We start from the raw sequence: 23,896 nt of genomic DNA on the forward strand, positions 1-23,896 counted from the left end.
CTAGCCAGGAGATGGTACTTTTTTTTTTCTTTAAGTATGTTTTTAGGGATACGTTTTGTTGTTTTAGACTATTCAATAAATTATTAAATAGTTACCTTTCTCTTTCTTTTGTATCAACCTAAAAAATCTTCTACAGTGCTTTTAAGCTCTACTCACTAATATTTTACTCATGTGTGAGAAAAATAATAGAATTTAGGAACATAAGATCTAATCCAGTCTCTTCAAGAAGAGAGCTGTGTGACTTCAGTATATCCTTTAATCTCACTGGGTTCAAAGATTTTCTTCTGTAAAATTAGGGGATTGAATCAGATCATCTTCAAAGTCACTCTAGCTCCAATGCAAACTGTAGATTTTAAGATTGCCTCCAACCAGAACATCTGGCTCTGTGCTGTTTTCTCTAATATCTTCTGATATTATAGAAGAACTACCAAGTATTAATCATTCTCTCAATGGAGCCAAATGTTTTTTGGAACAAGAGTTTTCTGGGCAATGAATAGTCATATATATATATACACATATACATACACACACACACACACACACACACACACACACACACACACGCCAGTGACTGGAACACGGTAACGAAACGACCAGAATGACCAATTGCTATGATGCCCACTGCCTCCAGCAAACAGCCCAATTGGGAGTTGGGGCCAGCTGGCAAACCTCCTGTGGCCACTCCCCTCAGCTGGCCCTACCCCTGATTGGTCTCTCCCACCCTGATGGGTGGTAGGGAAGCTGGCCAAAAACCCTGCAGCTCTTCCCCCCTGCTAGATCTGCCTCTGATTTGCCCACCCCACTCGATCAGCCCACAGCCCCTCCTCCCAGCCAGTCACACCCCTGACCACACTCCACCCCCTAAATAGGGTGTGGGACTGGCTGGAACCCCCATCCCCCACAGTTCTTCCCCCCAGTTGGCTTTGCCAGCTATCATCCCACCCTACCCCAATTGGCCCCTGGCCTCTCCCCACAGCCAACTTCACCCCTGGTGCTCCCCCCATTCCGATCAGGAGCAGGGCCAGCAGGCCAACCACTCATGGCCCCTCCCCCAGGCCACTGGCCCTCTATCAGCCCCCCATCCCATTTGGGGGAAGGGTCAACTGGCCCACTGCCCACAGCCATTCCCCCTAGCAAGCTCCACCCCTGATCAGACCCCCCACACACCAATTGGGGATGGGGCTAACCAGCCAACCTCCCATAGCCCCTTCCCTGGCTGCTGACCCCTGATTGCCCCCTCCACCCTATTTGGGGACAGGGCCCACCAGCCAATCACCTGTAACCCCTCACCTAAGCCAGTCCAGCCCTGATCAGGTCCCTATCAGGCCAGCCAACCTCCTGCTATCTCCTCCTCCTAACAGGCCTATCCCTGATCCACCCTTATTCAAGCTGGGCTGGCTGGACCCCACCCCTGCACAAATTTGTGCACTGGGCCTCTAGTTAAATATAATATATAATCACTCAAAGATCTCTGATACTTGCAATACAGATCTGTTTACCACAATTTACCACAGGTATGAATTCAAATGAATTCTAGCCTAAGCCTGTTTCATAGACAGTCAGCAGCAGACACAGTCCAGATTTGGTATGTGATGTACCTGGATAGAGTTAATATTAATATATAAATGTGGAAAATGTAAACATTGTATCAACATAACATTTTATGATAGAAAATATTTTATTTTCTAGTTACAGCTTCCCCCTAAACTTAGTGTCTGACTCTTTAAAAAATTCTAATATCATATGACCTTTTAATATTTTTAAATTTCTTAAAATTGAAACACATTTGAAGCATGCATATCTGCAAAGATTCAAAGTAGCATTCTGCCACTTTCTCTTTTTTTAAAATATATTTTTATTGATTTCGGTGAAGAAGGAAGTAAGAGAGATAGAAACATCAATGATGAGAGAGAATCATTGATTGGCTGCCTTTTGCACCCCCTACTGGAAATTGAGTGCACAACCCAGTCATGCGCCCTTGACCGGAATCAAACCTGGGACCCTTCAGTCTAATTTAACTTCCAAATATGATTCTTATACACTGCACATTTATAAAATCTTATTGGAATACTGAATTCTACAGAAAAGTAGTAAAGAAATAAGATTCTCTTAGAAAATTACTAAAAAGGTACCGTAGAATGATAAAAGACTATAAGAATTATTTTTTTTAAAAATTACAGAAAGAGGAAAGAGGAGAAAGGGATTAAGCTTTTCTTCTTAATTCTCCTTAAAACATAAAATCTCCAGAAGGGGAGGAATTTGCCTTCAGGACATTGTATTATTCACTGTCACGTCTATGTTCCAAGTAAACAATTATGTTGTTTTTTTAATCCTCACCTGAGGATATTTTTTCCATTGATTTTTAGGGAGAGGGGAAGAGAAAGGGAAAGAGAGAGAAACATTGCTGTGAGAGAAAACACATCAATTGTTTGCCTCCTGCATGAACCCTGACCAGGTTTTGGGCCTGAGGAGGAGCCTGCAACCAAGGTAGGTGCCCTTCACCAGAACTGAACCAGGGACCCTTTGGTCCTTAGACCGATGCTCTATCCACTGAGCCAAACAGCTATCGCATAAGTAAATGTTTTGAATAAGTTAACATCCTGTTTCCAATATTAAAATAATTATGTTAAAACTACTATAAGAATTGCTTTTATGGATAACGTGGGCAATCTTTCAACTTCAGCATGGGCTTTATTTCCTCTCCTCCCGGCCATCTGATGATGGACAAGATAAAATACTGGAAAAGGTCAAGGACCACCCTCTGCCTCAGGTCTCCTTCAAGTTGACTTTGGTTCCAGTGACATTTCCATGTTTAAGAGTTAAAATATCATATCCGGATACCTGGGGAAGAGGTATTAGGCATCATGGACTAGAATTTTTCATTAATGTTTTAGTCTTGATAATTTCAAGTTAAAATAATAAAAATATGGTAGAGAGATTTATCCCACTTCAAAAACAAAAGAAGGGGAAATGGGAATATCTGTAATAGATTCAATAATAAAAATAAAGTTAAAAAATAAAATAATACTAAAATCACAAAATAATACTAAAATCACAAAAACCTTCCAAATAAAAGTGTAGACATATAGAGCCAATAAGACAATTGCAAGGATATTCACATTGTATAAAGACTAAATTAAGCCCAGCTGGCCTGGCTCAGTGGTTGAGCATTGACCTATGAACTAGGAGATCATGGTTCGATTCCCAGTCAGGGCAAATGCCTGGTTTGCTGGGTTGATCGCCAGTGTGGGGCATGCAGGAGGCAGCTGTTTAATGATTCTCTCTTATCATTGATGTTTCTATCTCTGCGCCTCGCCCTCTTTGAAATAAATAAAAATATTTTTTTTTAAAGAGACTAAGTTATAATGTTTCTTTAGATAGCCAGCATTTCTGAGATAAAGCGTGATACATTTTACTAGAAATTACTATTCACATATTTTTTTAGGAGAATAGTTTTAAGAAGTCCTTAAAGAAAGATTGTGATATTATATTTCATATTGAACTCAAAGCTCCACTGGTTTTATTTATTTATTTCTTACCAGCCAAAAAATGGTCTTGGAAAGAACTGTCCATAATGGGATAGTGGTGATGGCCCCATATGCCTTTGAAATCTGGTTCATGTAAAGAAATGGAGTTTTGAGCCTCATTAATTTTTAAGCACAAAGGAAGTACTTGACATACTGTAGTGAAAAAAAGTTATAGCCTCTCATTATTAATTCACAGATCAGCTGTTGGAGTGAAATTGTTTCTGAATTTATAGCAAACTAAAAGGAGCATCAAAATTAGTTCTTCCTTGTGGTCTCTAAAAACAGCCTTCACAGGTACAGGGTAATAAATACAATATGGACGCTTTTCCAGAGAGATGAGTGCAGCTGTGATCAGGTAGTAATGTGCTGTAATGTGTTTTCCGTCCCCAAGTCCTTTCCTAGGGAACACTATGACTTCTTTCATTTTCCTTCGGGGGAAGGAATGTGTTGCACTGCAGTATGTTCTGTTTCCAAAAGATAAAATGAACTCCCCAGGTCACTTTGGAAAGTATTTAGGCATCTTGAAAGGAATGCTCATCTCACCTTTCTTTTTTGGGGGGAAGGGGACGTATGTTTGGTTATAGACAGCTAGAGGAATTTAAGGGTGGTGAGATAGACAGCCTTAAAGCCCAGTCTTCATGCTCATATTCCCTCAGCTATACTATTTCCTCCACACTCTAACTTAAGTCCCTTAGATTCTTAGTTTCCCTTTCTCTTGGGTAATTCCAAACCTATCTGGGTTTTGGAATAATGTAGGCAATATAAGTCAGAAAATTGGTTCTGGACTCTTAATAAGAGTCTCATTAGCTGAAAAGGAAAAACTAGTGTCCCTGTTCAGAAATCTATGAATCTCATTAGAACAGCAATAATAAGTAGCAAATACTCCTTGCTCTTTTGTGCTGGGCAGTCGACTATGCATTTTATGTATAGCATATATAGTGATCTCAGGATTCCTTCAAAGAAGGAGTTCATGGACATTGATAGGGAATGAAATATGAAAGCAATATATCAAACAATTAAAAGCCAACTGGAGGTGAGCAGAACCTTACCAAGTCATCCTTGAATTAGACTGCGGAATTCAGGATTAAGTCTCTAATTTCAAGGTAAGCATTTTAGGTAGAGGCAACTGTGAGTGCAAAGTTATTGACTAGAAGATCTCTGGCATGTTTGAGGAGCAGCATGGAGGCTGCTGCTGCTGTAGAGGCAGGATATGAGTTTGGAGAATTAAGGCTGGTTGCTTTATTCTGTGTGATAGAAGTCATTAAAAGTTTTCATCAGAGATGAGACTGGATCTGATTTTCATTGGGAAAGTGTCACTGTAGTGTTGTGGAAATTATAGTCTAAGAGAACAGGAGTGGGGAACAGTTAGGAAGCTATTATAGAAGTCCAAGGACAGGACCTTCAGGTAAGTGAGGTTTTTCTTTACACGGACAGGATATTAAGAATGAATCAGCATTTGCCCATCTGGCTTGGCTCAGTGGTTGAGCACTGACCTATGAACCCGGAAGTCATGGTTGGATTCCAGGTCAAGCATATGCCCAGGTTGTGGGTTAAATCCCCAATGGGGTCATTCAGAGGGCAGCTGATCAGTGATTCTCTCTCATCATTGTTGTTTTATCTCCCTCTTTTCTTAAACCAATAAAAATATATTTAAAAAATATAATTAATCAGTATTTGATAATTTATCTTTCCTTGAGGAGGATTTTAGTTTTGTTTTGCGATTTGGTGCTTTCCATACTGCTTTTTTTAATTTCCAGATTTAAATAATGCTAAACAAAAATACAGATGTTACAGTTAGAAAAAAATCTATCTAAATCATATGTATATATTATTGATTTAGATAAAAGGCAGAGGAGGCTAAATATAAAGAGGTCATCAGGTGTGAAAAATATGACTAGCACTGCAATAGGAATGTGTCTTCAATGCCATTGGTAACAAACAACTGAGGCCCTTCGGTCTCCTCCACTCTTGAGAAAGTATGTGTGCAGGTAGATATCCTGGAAGCTGTGCATGACGTAGGTTGAAATGTGACTGAGTGTTTGAGAGAAATTTAGAATGTGATCACATAACTAATGCATGAGATGATGAGTGTGTGTTAAGGTCTGTGATAGACATAAGTACTGTATCTCTGCTAGCCCACATGAAGGAGCTGAAGGACAGAATGAAAGGCATTTCTCTGCTTTACACACTGCACTTGTGTAATCCAGAGAGCTGGTACTCACTGTCCCAGGCTGCGCTGCTTACTTGGTTCCCTACATTTGAAATGTGTTTTCCTGCTTCTTCATCTGACTGCCATTCCTGACATTTTCTTTTTTTCCTCCAGGAAGACTTGCATAGTCTATGGAAATTGTTCACTTTCTAATGGAATTTCATGCCTAGTTAGAAATAAACTGTATTAAGGTAACATGTATTCATTAGTGTTACTTTTAAAATATTTGTTTAACAAACATACACGGCAGTGAATATGTGCAATACACCGCTATGTTTGTTACCTGAATTAATTCGGTCCTCACAAAACATTTGCGAGCAGTTGCATTGCTCTTCCCATTTTACAGATGAGAAAACTAGATCACTGAGAGCTACACCATCAGTATGTGATAGGATATGAAGCTAGTGCCCAGGCTCACATTATTAATCCTAGACTCTGAACTCTTTAAGAACAGTGACTGTTTCATATTCAGAAGCATATTTCTAGTACCTAGGCCACTTTATGAACAGGTGGACACCTTAAGTAAAGGAATCCAAAAGTTGGAAGAGAACAAAAGATATTAGATAAATTAATAACCATATAGATGTAGCTGGAGTATAGGGTAGCATTATTGAAAAATAGTATAAAATAAGCCACGTGTTATTTTATGGATGGCCTTGATTACAAGACAGAGAAGTTCACTCAATATGCATGACCATTATGAATTGTTGGTTTTGAGCAAAATTCATGAGTTACAAATAAATCAAATAAATATTAGATATGCTGCTTCAGAATTAAGCTACAGTTGAAATTTAAGAGATACTGTCCATGTTCTGATTTGGTATAATGTACTGAATATTAAAAATAATTTTAATTTTTCTGAAACCAGATCTGGGAAATGGGCAATTTATACAGACTAGAAAGGGCACCACTATTGGGTATAGTCTCATGTATATTATTTTTGAAACTCACAGAGATTAACTCAGAATAAGTGTTGATGAACCCATACTTTGTAAGGAACTAAAACTATGGAATGGTAAAAGAACAGGTAACAATTCCAATCCTATTTAAAATAAAAATACCAAATAATAGGACAGTAAAATCTTCAGTAGAAACAAACAAACAAAAATAGGGAAAGCTTGTGAGAAATACATTATGATAGCTTAAATTGTTAGTGGCACAGGGCAGTTTAGAGCATTAAGTGAAAAGTCACTGACTGTCAGTTCTCTAAATTGTTTATTTTAATTATCCATAGCAACTGGACTATACACTTAATCTTTCATAGTCATCAGGGAAAAAAAGCAGCATTTAATGACCTTATTATCAGATGAACCTTTAAATTTTTTCTCTTGGAAAAATAATAATTCAATTATGTATTGCACTAGATCACTGGACTTGAGAGAAAATAATTTGGTATTCCATATTTTAATGTTGACAGATTGGCATCAAAAAGCTCATCAATCATAAACAAATAGAATTATGTTTAAAGTAAACATAGGCTCATATGCTTGAATGTGCTAAGAAGAAATATTTCACCAATCAGCATTTCTAAATATCTGGGTGCTGAATTCTCTGAATAAAGAAATGATCTATGTTAGCTATCTATCACTCAACCACGATTGTAGACATAAAGAATAATATCAAAACAAATAAGCACCAGAATGCTGAAATGCTGAGTAGTTAGCCCCCATAATGGCACATGTACCTTTTTGAGTGGGTAAAAGATGAGAAGTTATTTTAAAGCCAAAACAGCTATGTGAGCCTCAGAAAGAAGTGAATAGTCAAGAAAACCTGTTGAGGGGGGAAATCATAGCTCTTAAATGTGTTCATCTTTCTTTTTCAGTGAGAGGATCTAAATTCTTTTTAAAAGAATCAATCAGTGACTAATATTTGCATTATTTGTAATTTTAATATGTTTTCTTGACATCTTGCAATTATCATTAATGATAATAGCTATAATTTACTAAGCACCTACAATATATCAGAGTTTCACACAGATATTTCCCTAATCTTCACTGGTAATGAGTTATTAGAATATATAATAAAGAGAAGAGAAGAATAGAGGCTCAGGTAAAGTAATTTATTCAAAATGTCACAAACCAGTACATAGGAGACCAGTACTCAAATCCCGTGATTCCAAAACACACCTTTTCATTTTACAATCATTAGGAACCTACGTTGGAATATTCTTGCTTGACATTAGAATTCATATCAATATTTAAAAGAAGAAAATAATAGGTCTTTTATTTTTTACAGATGCAGAAAAAAATAACTTCAGGTTTGTTTTTTGGTTTTTTTTTTGGAAATGCTCGTGTGTTGTTGTTATCCTCTTTCATTTGTTTTCTGAATGCTTTCTTGCTTTTATTGCTTCCTCACCTGCAACACTTTCTCTTCCCTTTTAAATGAGTTTAACTAATGAATCCTAGATATATTAAACAATTATCTAGGTTGTCTTCATATATAAATGTTGGGTAAAAAGATTAAAAACACCTGACTAATAGTACTGTGATACATAAATTACCCCTTTGAACTAAATACTGAAATTATACCAAGGAGTCTAGAAGCATAGCTCTTAGCTTATTGTAGACTCAGAGAATCTCAAAATGTAGACATTAAATATGTGTTTTGTTTTTTGTTTTTTACTTCTTTCAAGTGAATAACCTAAACTACATAGGTAGTTTTTGTTTTGTTTTGTTTTGTTTCTACATCGAATGACTATTATAGTCTTCTATGAGATGTTTATTTTATGTTTAACCATTAACCAAAATTAAGGATGGATTGAGGATGTTGTAAAACTCATAACATGCCATAAGGCAGGGACAAATTGATATCATCAGTGCTATCTTGAGTTAGACTTTGTCAGTAATTTTTACCCTTTTTTGCTGCTAATTAGTATTAGCTTAGTCAATGTTTAGATATTTATGCAGCTGATCAATGATTTTCTCTCATCAATGATGTTTCTATTGTTCTCTCACTCCAATAAAAATATAATAAAAAATAAAAAAACTAAATTAAAATGAACAGTTTGGGAGATATCTCTGTATTATTATTAACACATTGTCACTTTTATAACTGTACTATGAACTTGCATTTAGTGGATATTTCATAGTCAGTGCTGAATGAATATCCTGTGCATGCTACTTTGTAGTTATTTTATGAGCATTGATTAAGGGAAGATACTGCAAGATATCATTGCTTCATTAAATCAGAATCATATTTTGATTTCAGAGATAATAACAAATTATTCTAACAAAAAGCCTAAAACAATTATGCTTCCACCAGTAGTATGTAAGAGAATATATTTAATCACATCCTCACCAGTATTTAAACACACTTTATTATTGTTACCAACAGATTGTTAAAAACAAATAACTCATTTGTAAGCTTTAATTTATTTTCACCTACTCATTTGTGAAGTTTTGAATCTTTTGATGTTTATAGGCCATTAATGCTCCCCCCATGTAAGGAATAGCCATTGGTTTGCTTGCTAATTTTTTTTTTCAGTTCCTTTGTTTTCCTTATTTTAGTAATTTATTTTACAGTAAGACTATTGATCTTTTTTGTATTCTGTTTCTGCTCATTCTGTAGATTGCATTAATCATTGTTTATTTTTAAAGTCTAGTCTCCTTTAATCAAGCTTTACCTTTTAACTTACACAACACAGTGTCTTCCTTACAGGGTCTCATCTTTCCCAATATTTAAATACTAATGTTATAATACTGTTATAATACAGTTATTTCATGCTGACTTTTAATATTATTATAATTTGAATACTTTCATTTATGTAGATATTATTTTGTGCAAGAAATGAGTTATACAAATATTTTTTCTTATTAGGTAGCTGATTACCTCAATACAGTATATTATGTAGTTTATACTTTCTCTACTGATGTACAATATTTTTTTGAATTTTACATTTTTTATTGTCATGTATGACATGAGTTTGCTAATGAAATCTTTATTCTGTTCTACCAATAATGTTGTATCTCCCAGTATCAATGCCTTTGTGTAGTCTCCTTCCATGTTGGCCTTAGGCTTGGCCTCGTGAGTCCTTTATGTCAATGAGATGTAAGCAAATGTGAGACAAGAAGAGACTAGCTTTGGCACTTAGAATGCTGCAGTCACCTTGTAGAAAAGTTTTATATAGCGACCTTAGAAATTTTTTCAAATCTTTCTATTCTGTGTCTTTTTTGCTTAACAGTTTCTTCTTCGATTCATTTCTCTTTCCTTGCATTACATGATAAGCAGGCAGGAGAAACCAAGTCACTCCTTCAACTCTTTGCTTGCAAATCTCCTCAGCTGAATAGGACTCCTTGCCAAGTCCTATTTCCCATAAAACACTAGAACATTCATACAATTCAACCAAGTTCTTTGCCACTTTATAACAAGGAATGGACTGTCCTCTAGTTTACAGTAAGATTCCTCACAACCATATGAGCTCTCCTCACATTGGATGTTACCATCCCTATTTCAACATTCTGGCCATGATTACTTGTGTGTTCTCTGAAAAGAAGGAGGCTTTCTCTCTAGCTCTCCTCTTTTATCTCGGAGCCCTCACCAGAATTGCCCAGAGTGGCTCCTGCATGGAAATACCTGCTTTTCTAGCATGCCACCTCCAAACCATTTCAGCCTCTACCTCTTACCCAGTCTAAACTGCTTCCACACTTTGAGATGGCTCTTACAGCAGCACCCCACTTCCGGTACCAGTCTCCATCATAATCAGTTCAGCCTGCTTTAACAAAATTCTATAAACCGTGTGCCTTAAACAACAGAAATTTATATTAAGGGGAGGCTAGAGGTCGGAGCTCAGCGGGCCAGCATGTCAGGTCCCTCATCCTGGTTTGCACACTGCCATTTTCTTGCTGTCTCCTGACATGTCAGAGGGAGCATGATCATCTCTCTCACTTCTCTTTTTATAAAGGGACTAATCTCATTCATGAGGGCTCTACCCTCAAGGCCTAGTTTCCTCACAAAGGGCCCACCTCAAATTCCATCACATTGGGCTCTAGGGCTTCAATAAATACATTTGGTGTGAGGAGGAGGGAGGGTAGAGATATTCAGTACATAGCTGTTATTAAAAATACTAGAGCCCTGATGCACGAAGATTCATGCAAGAATGGGTCTTCCTTCCCCTGGCTGCTAGCACCACCTTCGCTCCAGCCCAGAGCTGCCTTTCCACCTTCCCACCCTGCCCAGAGGCCAGGAGCAGCTGGGATAATGCCCTGGCTGCTCAGCTTCTGCATATGCAAATTAACTCGCCACCTTTGTGTTAATTTGCATATGCACTTCCTGATTGGCTGGTGAGTCTCACAAAAATATGGTCAATTTGTATCTTACTCTTTTATTAGTGTAGATTTTACTATTAAATGAAAGGAGACTTTTTCTAAAACTTTACAGAAGTAAGAAAATGCTATTTAAAGAAACATTTTTCTCAGATAAAAATAAATAAACAAATAAATAAATAAATAAATACATCAAGAGTTTTCCTTTTTTCCAGCATGTAAATACACAATTTTTTTATGAAGTGCCAAATGATCCCAATTAGAAACTAAATGTGTATTTTGCAACCCTCACTCCACCTATCTTTGTATATTCAGTAGGCTTGAGATATTCAGACTTTTTGGCCAGGGAATTTTTTTTTTTTTTTAATTTTTTACAGAGAGGAAGAGAGAGGGAATAGAGAGTTAGAAACATTGATGAGAGAGAATCATCGATCAGCTGCCTCCTGCACACCCCCAACTAGGGATGTGCCTGCAACCAAAGTACATACCCTTGACGGGAATCGAACCTGGGATCTATCAGTCCACAGGCTGACACTCTATCCACTGAGCCAAACTGGTTTTGGTAGGGAAATGTTTTTGATGTTTTGAACTTTATCCCCAAGAACACACTGCACCCTTCTCCACCATGCTTGTTACACCATGCTTGCTGAGTAATACAGCTTCTGGTTGGTTTGGCAATGAGAAACCTGACTAGGGATTTGCATGAAGAAGGAAAATGGGACTGGAATCTATAAGCCCCATCCCCCAACTTGCCTGCTGATTTGTGGGAGACCAGCTGTTTCTTGAGATCAAAGTTCACAGTCGCCACCAAGAAACACCTCCACCTCCCCACATAACTCCTTCCTCCCAGGGCACAGTAGTGATAACAGCCTTATTCTTTACTTTCCTCATATTATTGCACTATCCCATGTGGACTATTCCTGTTTCTCTGTAAACAGTCTTTTTATTGCACCCTCCTTGGTTTATTCTAATTGGAATTTGTTTTCTTTCGGGATCCAGACTAATATAAACTCTGTCTTCAAGTGAAAGCTTAGCATAACAAAATGTGAATTAGTAGCTGAAACAGGAATATAGCTATACCCAAGACTTCTCTAGTCTTTGAAGATGTTCTCTAAACAGTCTTTAAAGGTCAGGGCATCCAATTATAGGTACCCACTACTTTATTATAATTACCTTAAGAGTAGGGATCACTTATTTCCTCTCCACTTCCTTTATAAGGTTTTACAAAGTACACTGAACATAGTAGGTTGTGAATAATTACTGAATATGGTCCCATAGAATCCAATTCATGCCAAACCTGGTTCCTCATAGAAATTTTTTCTTCACTCATTTTTTCTGTTTTGCAGCTATACAGTGGACACTTTGATAATATTTTTGATTAATTAATAGATTTAAATTTGTTCTTGCCTTTGTCTTACCTTCATTTCCTCTATCTACCTCAGTATTCAAATTATTTTCCATTCTTCTGCTACATAACCTCTGATTCATTTATCAACTCCTGGATAAAACACATCCTAATCAGAAAAATGGGTGAGATCAGGGAGCTGATATCTTCAGATTTTCATGAATCTGAAAAGTAAGTTTTAAAAAGCAACCAATTTTTTTAAATGGCATCTTAAGGCATAGTTGTCAATCTTTTCCCTAAGCTCTTAAACTCTTTGAAAAGATAAGAGAACTTTGGTATTTGAAATATGGTTGGTTGTATACAGATGCTCCTCGACTTACAATGGGGTTAAGCCCTGATAAGTCCATCAAAAGTTCAAAATGTTATAAGTTAAAAAATGCATTTAACACTGCATGGTAGAGTACTGGTTGTTTACCCTCGTAACTGCACAGCCGATTGGAATCTGCGGTTCACTGTAGCTGCCCAGCACACGAGGAGTATCAGACCCCATATTGCTAGCCCAGAAAAGATCCAAATTCAAAATCAAAATATGGTTTCTAGCAAATGCATGTGGCTTTGTACCATTTTAAAGTGGAAAAAAATCTTACTTGGAACCACTATCAGTCAGAGCATATGTATATGGTGTGTTCAGAATTATTCATCTGCATTTTTGTACGTGCAGTTACTCACTAGAAGGGCAGTGAGTTGTTTTCTATTATTCTGGACTGACCCTTGTAGGATTGAATGCTGTACCTACTCAAGTACCAGAGGATTTAGTTTTATCTGAACTTCACATAAATAGCTCAATAAAACATACCTGTTCATAAAAAATGGTCACATCCATACACAGAAGCCCAGGGAAACAGAACTGACACATTAGTAAAAATTTAAACTTAGAGCAAGGACAGTTTCTGAATAGTCTTAATGCTTAGCTCTGTTTGAGAAATGATAGTACGTGGATGTTTTCTGTTTTCAAACATAGGTTGAAAAAGCTATGATGAATCATAGGACACCCTCTTACCTGACTTTTATATTATAGAAATTCTATATTAAAGATTTTAGCTACATCATTTTTTCCTTACCTTCATTTTTAGATTATTTTTTCTGAAAAAATAAAAAAAAGGAGAATGTGAACACTAAATTCCCTGCATTCTCCCATTTTGATATCCTATATCTCTGGACCCAATATTAACTATCTAAAGCAATTAGACATTCTGAATATACTATAATTAAACTATGCCTTCATGCCTTAATTTTCTCTAGAAGAAACAAAGTCCCCACATATCAGAGATATAGGATATCAAAATGGGAGAATGCAGGGAATTTAGTGTTCACATTCTCCTTTTTTTATTTTTTCAGAAAAAATAATCTAAAAATGAAGGTAAGGAAAAAATGATGTAGCTAAAATCTTTAATATAGAATTTCTATAATATAAAAGTCAGGTAAGAGGGTGTCCTATGATTCATCATAGCTTTTTCAACCTATGTTTGAAAACAGAAAACATCCACGTACTATCATTTCTCAAACAGAGCTAAGCATTAAGACTATTCAGAAACTGTCCTTGCTCTAAGTTTAAATCTTTACTAATGTGTCAGTTCTGTTTCTCTGGGCTTCTGTGTATGGATGTGACCATTTTTTATGAACAGGTATGTTTTATTGAGCTATTTATGTGAAGTTCAGATAAAACTAAATCCTCTGGTACTTGAGTAGGTACAGCATTCAATCCTACAAGGGTCAGTCCAGAATAATAGAAAACAACTAAATATAAAGGGATTCATAAACTAGTGAATGTGGACTCATGTCAGATTTATGGTTTGTGCCTATGAAAACTCTGTCAACTATAACACAGTGCTTGAAGATGCCATTTCAAGAATCCATTGTATGTGTGGGTTTATATAGTAATAATGTGTGTGGGGGTTATAATTTTAATTTCTTACCTGATTAGCATTTTATCTTCCAATTGGAAAAATAAGATACTTATAATACAATTAGCAAAACAAGATATTAATAATCATTCTCACTGTTATTTATGAAACACTAACTATTTGACCCTAGATTTGAATATAGATTTTCACAGGTGAAATTTCAACACAACGAATTCCTTAGGTTGCTTATATTTTTTTTTCTGGAATTTTATTTCAAAGAATATGGTTTCTACAATTGAGACATAAGAAATGCTTGGGGAGGTGTTTGTTATATGTAAATTACAGCAATGTTGTTTTTATAACAGAAGAGAGTGGCTAATCCTATGCTCAAATACACCCATCTCCACTCACTAATTCCCATTTGCATTCATTGATATACATGGAAAGACTTGTTTTAAAATCTGAGGAAGTATGGATGACAGGATTTGAATTAAGAAATAATTTAGGAATGGAGAAGTAGCTTATGGCACCTGCCCCAGCTTCTAGTATGGGGATTGACCCTCAGTGCTTAATAATTAAAAGTCAGGGTAATGAAAACTCACTGGTAAGAATCTATGGGGACTCTGGTGGCAGGCAGTATTACAGTAAGACTCGGGAGATAAAATATTGATAATTGTTATTCTGCAAATCTTACAGGGTTCTTTCACTCCAACCTTTGGGGCATCATAAAGGTCATTAATTACAACTATGAGATTCCTTCATTAGCATATCAGGTGATATATTTGAAAGCATGTGGAACAGTATGGCAGATGCCTAGGGGTGACAGTGACTGGAGTACTGGAGACTCTGTGACCAGACCCATCTGGGGATTGTCTAAGTGAGAGTGTTATGGGCAAGACATGAAACCTCGGTTCTTGTCTTCTTGAAGGAAAGATTTCAATCAAAACACAAAGTGTTAAAAAGCAAGCAAGAACTTATGTACTGCAGCACAAATATACTTAGGACAGTGAAATATGGAAGAGCATAGAATAAGCAACAGGAAGTGCAGGAGACAGCTGATCGGTGATTCTCATTGTTGATGTTTCTATCTCCCTATCCCTTTCCCTCTCCCTTCCTATCTGAAATCAATAAGAATATATATTTTTTTTTAAAAAAAGAATAAGACACAGGAGAGCCTAGGTGGGCTGTTTTGGCTCACTGGGAAGTCAGAAAAAAAAGGGGGAGGGGGGGCCTTGGGGACAGGTTCAGAGTGTTAGCCTGGAACAAGATACTACTACTGCTCTTCTGGTCGCAAGTCTCATGAGGTCCTGTAGCAGTTAGGGGAGATATGCCTGTAGGAGGAAGAGCAGGGGAAGGGAATGGGTATGCTCCCTAGGGAGAGGAAGAACGCACAGAGACCTTAATTGTCAGTAGCTTTAAAGGCTGGGCATTTACTAGTAGGGGAGGTCTTAGAAGCAGATCAATAGAATATTCATCAGCTTTATGCTGATGTACCAAAATGAGATTTATTCTCTTAATTTGTCTGTCCTTGTGTGTGGCTGGCAAATGGCCCTCAATTGGATTTCTGTTTTCTATTCCTGGGTAAGGAGATTTAAGCTATTTATTCTCTGATTGGGGAGGAGAAATGTAAACCATTTACTCTTACAGGTCCTTGGTTTAAGGAAGATAGGATTGACTAGGTTGGGGCAACCTGCTGTTTAACTATCTGTTTCAGTTTCCCTGTTTAGCTAGTCTTAGAATTTTCCTAGTTCTTACTATTCTATAATATAACACAGAGATTTGATGATTGGCTAGGATTAGGACAGGGCATAGATCCTGTTGGCACAAGTGAGAGCAAAATTTTAAAATAAGTGAATCCCATTGTCAATGTGACCATTGTTGCATTTAGGAATGGGAAAAGGTAGCCACGTTTGAGTGACACCATATGTTTATTTTTAACATTGTGTGAATACTAGCAAAAAAGAAAAATTGGTGAATTTCCCCCCATCCATATATTATAATAATAATATGCCGATGGTTGTAACATAGGAAATATTTTATTTGATTCATAATGGGGAAATGATACTGTTGTGGGCAGTGGGGACAGCACCAGGTGTCTGACTGGCGAGGTCAGACCAGACCTGAGTTTAGCAACCTCAGTACTAAGTGAATATTTATTTGGAAAACCACCTAGAAGAAGAAATTAATAGGAGAAATGGGCTTAGGAAACAAGTTACAGAGGTAAAGGAAGGTCCCTTGAAGCTTAGGAGTGGGGAAGATAAAGGTGATGCACCTGAGGAAGGAAAAGGCTCAGGCATGCTTCCAGGAGAGGGAGAGTATACTGGGTCCCCATCCTAGGGGTTTTAAGGGTGGAGATTTTAGGGGAGGTCCCTGAGGAAGATTTTAATAGAATATTCAGCAGCTTTCCAGGTGTGTCCTTTTCAGGGTCTAGGTCTCCACTGATTGGCTGGTCAACACCGGGCAGAGGATCATTATTTAATGCACCTTGTCCTGAGGTCAGCCGAGGGGTCACTTGTCTGGTTTTGCTGCTTATCTGGGCCTGGAGCTGAAATACAATTGAGGCCTCAATGTTATCTCTAGGGAGGAAAGGTCAGGGGGTCCAAACCAAATGAGCCATGATTCTTAGGGGAGGAAAGGTCACCCTGAGGCAAGATCTCACCCTATAATTGATTGACCCTTGCTAAGTACCTTGGGCTTTCCACACTAAAGACCTTCTGTACCTGGCTCATCATCTTTGCTCTGCTTATGTCTATCTAATTGCCTACAACATTTTCTTTTTTTTTTTTTTTTTTTCTAAGCATTCAGTAAAAGAAAATAATTTGAGAAAAAAATACTGTCACCCTGCTCACCAAATCTAGCAACAAGTCCAAACAATGCCACCTGAATGACAGTCACACTTTATTATTTGAGTCTTTCCTAGTAAAATAAAGTGATTTCAATCATGACTTTTAACTCACATCTCTTAATCTGCAACTTCTTATACACATTCTAATAAATATTAGACAAACTGTGTTCAACTTTGTGATATGCAGAATTTTATTATACTAAGCAGGCATGGAAGTTGAGAGCCCTGTAAATATTAATCACAGACTAATGAACAGTGGGAGATTTCTGAATATCAATCTGTACTAGAGGGAAATTTTGAATCAGAGACACTACTTCCTACCCAATAAATCAGTAGTGAAAAACGGAAGGCGTTCTCATGCATCAGCTTATTAGCTAGATCTCCAGTCCTAAAGTAGCATGCAGTGCATGTACCAAAGTAGACATAATTTTATCACCCCAACGTGGAGCTTTTGCATTTTTAACGGGACCATTTTTTAAATTTTAATTACCTCCAAAAGAAGCTGGATCATATCACCACTTGAGTGCATTCTTTAGTATCAGAGTTAAAATAGTTCAAGAGTAGTTAGTGCTTGTCTCTTTCATTCTTCCTCATTAGCATTCAGAAACCATTGCCCAAAGGGACTGGAAAACTCAAGGTTAAGAGGAGAATTGAAATTCCAAAACTTGATTGGCTTATTGCTTTTATTAAATGTGCATATTACTGCTTGTGCCTCTGAGCACATTTACAATGTATAACAGGTAAAAAAGACAATATCTTTTATCATAATTTATAATTTCATAAATGATAGACACATTCATATATCTACACACTTACATATCCGTAATGACTGTCCATTGATGGAATAGCATTCATTTTCCATTGTCAGAGTTAATTATTTATTAATACAAGTATGAGAGCAGGTAATGATATTTAGGATTTTATATTTTTGATGCTGACAAAAAGAATGGGATTCAGTTTTCAGTTTGAACTTTTTCTTAAATTCTTTTTAATATATTAGGTAGCATTTATAACCTTCAGTGTGCATTAATACTTTAATGTGAACATTCAGTAGTGATTGTTAATATGTGTCTTCATTCCATTGTCATTAGGAGAAAATTTTTTTCCAAAATTTTATTATCAATACTTATGGTATGAGCTTTGCTTACTGAAAAGATATGCACAGTTATTAAAGACACAGGAAAAGAGTAAATTCCAGATATAAGCCAGAAATAGTAAATGGTATTTTAAAATACTGCAAGTAAATATGGAAAATTTAATAGTTACTTTATTAAGTAATAGTATAGCATAATGCTATAATTAAGCATTAGTCACGAACAGTTTTTAAATTTTATCACTCAAAATTTATACTCTTTGTAATCAGGGGAATTATGTTGTTCTCCAATATATTCCTAGTGCTTTGTGTTGAGCAGTTGCTCAGTACATATATGACATCTTAATAAAGGATCATTATTTTTTTTAATTTAAATATATTTTTATTGATTTCAGAGAGGAAGGGAGATGGAGTGAGAGAGAGAAAGATAAATGATGAGAAAGAATCATTGATTGCCTACCTCCTGCATGGGGATTGAGCCTAAAATCCAATCATGTACCCTGACCAGGAATCAAATCACAACTTGTGGTTCATAGGATGATGCTCGAACACTGAGAAATGCCAGCCTGAATAAAGGATCATTTTTTAGAACATTTTAAAAATGTATCTATTGATTTCAGAGAAATAAAAGAAGAGAGAGAGAGATAGAAATATCAATAATGAGAGAGAATCATTGTTAGACTGCTTCCTGCATGCTCCTTATTTGGGAATCAAGCCAAAACCCAGCCTTGTACTCTGACCAGAAATAATGGAACCGTGACCTCCTGGTTCATGGGATGACACTCAAGCAAATGAGCCACACCAGTCAGGCAATATATATATATATATATATATATATATATATATATATATATATATATATATATATTATAGAAGAATTTGTATTCTCCAATGACATCAAATAGTCTCTTCATTATGTTCACATAGCTAAAATTATAATATGGTTTCCCAACTAAATGCAATGTAATAACATAGAAGCAATTATAATTTTGTTTATTTTAGTAAAGTATTTGTGCCTATGCATTCCTTGGTTATATAGTTATAAGACTGATGTTTGAGAAAATGTATCTTATTTTTCTATGATATTAAAGATATACATTTATTTATATTTGGGGTTTGGCATGTGCTTATATTTAAATTTTAGAAGCTATTTCCCTGAATATATAATTTCCATATATAATATTTCTATATTGTATATGGAAGTGCTAATTTTTGTTTTTTTGGAAATGCTAATTTTTTACATAAATAAAACTTTGTGTAAGAATCCTATCTAATGAAGTGTAATATGCAAATTTACTATCACTGTAAGACACAAGATGGCTGCCCCCATGTGGACACAAGATGGCCACTACAAGATGGCCTGCAGGGGAGGGCAGTCAGGGATGACCAGGCCAGCAGAGGAGGGCAGTTGGCCCCAGGCCTGCAGGGAGGGCAGTTGAGGGGGACCCAGGCCTACAAGGAGGACAGTTGGGAGGATCAGACCAGCAGGGAAAGGCAGTTAGGGACAATCTGGCTGGGGAGCAGTTAGACATTGATTAAGCTGGCAGGGGAGTGGTTAGGGGTTATCAGGCTGGCATGCAGAAGCGGTTAGGAGCAATCAGGCAGAGGCAGGTGAGCAGTTGGGAGCCCACAGTCCTGAAATGTGAGAGGGATGTCCCAGATTGGAGAGGATGCAGGCTGGGCTGAGAGATATCCCCCCATGCATGAATTTCATGCACTGGGCCTCTAGTTATCATACTAACATGAATTGCACAGATGACAACATAATGGGCTGTTTGTGGAGGTTTTGTTTGTTTTATTTTGCTTTGTCTTAATGCCATCATTTTTTCATTTATAAAAAGTATGTAGCAATATTTTTCTGGTTTTTATTTTTAGGAAGATTTTGAATATGATTAAAAAGTGTTTTAATCATTATTACTAATAAAAATAAAAGCCCTTCACATTTCTTTTGGCCAATATGTAATTTATATAATGTTGCATAGTAGACTCTATCTTATTTGATCTTATTTAACTTACTTATTTTTGGTAAGAAGCCACCAATGGTATAGGTATGGGTTTCAAAATATGTTTACCCTTGCGACAGGGATTTTGATCATTTTCAGCCAGTATTCAGAAGAAACACTTGTAAAAGCATTAATGTAATTAAAGATGTCCTCAAAAACATTTTAATTATTACTTTTTCAATTGAACGTAATAGAAAAATGCCCTAAATCTCCAAAGTTCATCACTATTCAATATAAGACAACCAATACAATTAAAAACAATAACAATATAAGCATGGCAAGGGTGAATAAAGTAGTCTTTAAAATGCATAATAAAATAAGTGTTAAGATCATAGAGGTAATCAAGGTGATTCTAAAATGTAATATACCGAAGTCTAATAGTTCTGAATCAAAAATAATAAATCCATAGCTATTAATATTATCCTTTGAGGCTGATTAAAATGCAAAAGATACAGATAATTATTTAAATAGTTGTGTGTCAGAGTTATTAGGGGATCATAAGACAACATAAGATGTAAATGAAATGAGTGAAATAGATGTATAGTCAAGCTTTTTATTGTTGTGGCTTTTATAGCAGCTAACCAAGCATGTTCAATATCAAAGGTTTAAAGACATACAAAATGTTTACTTTTTTAGCCTATTTTGTTGCAATTAACTAGATATACCACTTTTAATCATTTTGTTTTCTACAGCATGGATTATAATTGTTTGTCTGTAATGGCCTAGAATAAGGAGGATGGAAGCACAATTTAAAGGTGAACTCAGAGACAATTAAGAAACAAATTGCTCTCCACAGTCCGGCAGTGAACACCTGAACTTGCGATGGCCCTTCCTACTGTTCACGGTGCTTCTTTTTACAGCAGCCACTCTTCATTTTCCTGGCTAACTTCGGTTTTCCTTTTTTTCAGGTTTGGATTTATTCTTCATAAAGATGAAACTGCGCTACAAAAAATTGACCTTGAGACCATGTCATACATCAAGACAATTAACTTGAAGATTTATAAGTGTGTTCCTCACTCGCTGGCCTACACACACCTGGGAGGATACTACTTTGTTGGCTGCAAACCGGACAGCACGGGAGCCATTCCCCCACAGCTCATAGTGGACAGCGTAACCGACTCAGTCATTGGATTCAACAGTGATGTGACAGGCACTCCATATGTGTCTCCAGATGGGCACTATCTTGTCAGCATTAATGACGTGAAAGGTCTGGTGAGGGTCCAGTACATTACCATCAGAGGAGAAATCCAGGAGGCTTTTGATATCCACACGAATCTGCACATATCGGACCTGGCATTCCAGCCGTCCTTTACGGAAGCCCATCAGTACAACATCTACGGGAGCTCTGGCACGCAGACCGACGTCCTCTTTGTGGAGCTCTCCTCGGGAAAGGTCAAGATGATCAAGAGCCTGAAGGAGCCACTCAAGACAGAAGAATGGCCCTGGAACCGGAAGAACAGGCAAATCCAGGACAGTGGCTTGTTTGGGCAATACCTGATGACACCTTCCAAGGACTCTCTCTTTATACTAGACGGACGGCTCAATAAGCTGAACTGTGAGATCACTGAAGTTGAAAAAGGAAATACAGTTATTTGGGTTGGAGATGCCTAGGAGCCCTATTAGATAATTATCGAATGAAGAGTTTTCCAGTACATTGCACTTAATTCATTGTTTAAATTTACAGTTTAATTTTTTCAAGTTTATATCCTACTCGTACTCAAGTTAACTCGATTGGCCCAAATAAAATGGATTTTTTGAGGAGTTGGGGGGGGGGGTGTACACAATTAGTCATATAAGTTTATTTGAAATTTTTAACACATTATTTAGTAAGAAAATATATTAATCACAAGACTCAAATCTATAATTGTTTTAAGCCAACAAAATAAGAATTTAAATACTTTAAAAAAAAAAAAAACTCAACTGCAGGGAATTTCAGATGACTTTCAGCCCCATTTTGTTTTAAGGGTGATCTATCTATTTTTCTTCTGTCCTTTTCTGGTATGCTTATACCAGAAATAAAAGGTATTGTGGAAACTTAAAATTCTTAATTCAAAATATTCTGTCCCATTCACTGTTTAAAATCTTTTGTGCCTTGAGGGAATGTCACAAGAGGAAAAGGAAGGGTAAAGGCTGCATAGTGAACACTCATAACTATAAAACTCTTGTCCTTAAAAGAGAAATATTTAACATCTCTTGCACAAAATCCTGCCTTCAGTTATTTGTTTAATGGAATATCATTTGAAGGCAAAAGTCAGCTTTAGATTCTATACTGGTGACAAAACTCTATTTGACACTTACTGTATAATCTGCAGCTTGCTATGGAAAATGGGGAAGGAAGGAGGAAAAAAATAATTATGGTAAAATGTTTGCAATGTATTCTCTACTCACCTTGCTTTCAATTACTAGAGCGCATTATGTTCATAATGTAAGTTTGTCTGGGATGTCAACTGCTTACAAACATTTATTAATAGCAAAATAGATTCTTTTTTTTTTTTCATGTAGTCCAGTGTTGCATCAGCAGGAACTCTCATTTCTTAAAGAAGCATTATTTTTGTCTGCTTAGAGTAAAACATATGTAGGGAAATTAACACGAGAGTAAAAAGCTGGCTAGAGAACAGATGAATATTAGTGTTTTAGGAGAATTAGTTTTCAAATTGGGAATTAGGGGATAGCTCCACAGTGGTAAGTAAAAATGTATGTCCCCATTGCCTTTACTATTTACATATAACCCATCAAAACTTCATTCTTTAATAAGTTTCTTAAGTAACTTCTGTTAAACTCCTATGTCACTCTTAAATGACCCACTTACTAATTCTGTGCTGTAGTTCAGAACCTAACTAATCTTATTTGAAACACTGCATAGAAGTAAAAAAAAATTTTAATGCATTTTTAAAGGTAAAAATAAGGCCAGTAGAAGTGGATTAAAACTAGAGAGTTGGTTTATTGAAATAAGCAGATCATTATCTAGGCTTAAAGTAATGTTTTGAGAACCTTTTACTTACTTTTGCTTTGTTGCTGCTAAAAATGCTAATGGGCTGTTGAAATGACCTCCATATACTGAAGGTAATCCAATAAGGTCTTTTTTAAATACAAATTTTACTCAAGTTTAAATTGTGTAAAACTGCTTAGAAACCTGAAATTTTATAGTATGTAATATCTTATGTGTATATAGCATCCGGAACTGTGTGATCCAGTAGATTTGTTCTTAGCTTAAGGAAACATTATGGGAGGTAGATTTAATGAATAAAATCAGCTTATGTTTCTACTTACCTGCTTTCCTTTCTAGCAATTTCCTCCCTTGTGAACCTGAACCATTGTAAGTGTCTGTTCCTAATGATTTCATGTAAGTCCGTCTCACACATCCTTCTTTGGTAGCTTACACCATGTGGATGCTCCATCTATAGACATTGCTTGATAAAAGGAGAATAAACTTCTTACCTTTTAAATTTTGAGAGTTCAGTCAATGCTTTTATGTGCATACCAGTGTTTTGTGTGTTCTCCCGTTGCTTCAAACACATGCTGGTGCTCCCCATTATTTTGAAAGGGATGGGATGGAGTAGAAGGCATGTGAATTGAGATCAACAAGAAAATACAATTTAGTTTGCCTTTTTATAAACAATTCTACACCGCAATCTCTCTTTGTATTTAATGTTTAAAGCAAGGAATTTTACATTTTTCAAGTCTCTATTTCTTTAGCATCCTTTCATGT

General features: G+C 36.3%; 1 protein-coding gene across 4 annotated transcripts in view; it reads left to right on the plus strand.

The window, feature by feature from the left end:
* Positions 1-23,633, plus strand: part of FSTL5 (follistatin like 5) — a 527,078-nt gene extending 503,445 nt beyond the window's left edge. For all 4 annotated transcript variants that reach the window (XM_036423990.2, XM_036423991.2, XM_036423988.2 and 1 more), the window contains one exon: positions 21,096-23,633. In XM_036423990.2, the coding sequence (XP_036279883.1) occupies positions 21,096-21,798 (703 nt within the window). In that variant the 3' untranslated portion in view covers positions 21,799-23,633. The remainder of the gene's footprint in view (positions 1-21,095) is intronic.
* Positions 23,634-23,896: the final 263 nt, after the last annotated feature.

Source organism: Pipistrellus kuhlii, unplaced genomic scaffold (genome assembly GCF_014108245.1).
Source record: "Pipistrellus kuhlii isolate mPipKuh1 unplaced genomic scaffold, mPipKuh1.p scaffold_m20_p_8, whole genome shotgun sequence".
Taxonomy (NCBI): domain Eukaryota; kingdom Metazoa; phylum Chordata; class Mammalia; order Chiroptera; family Vespertilionidae; genus Pipistrellus; species Pipistrellus kuhlii.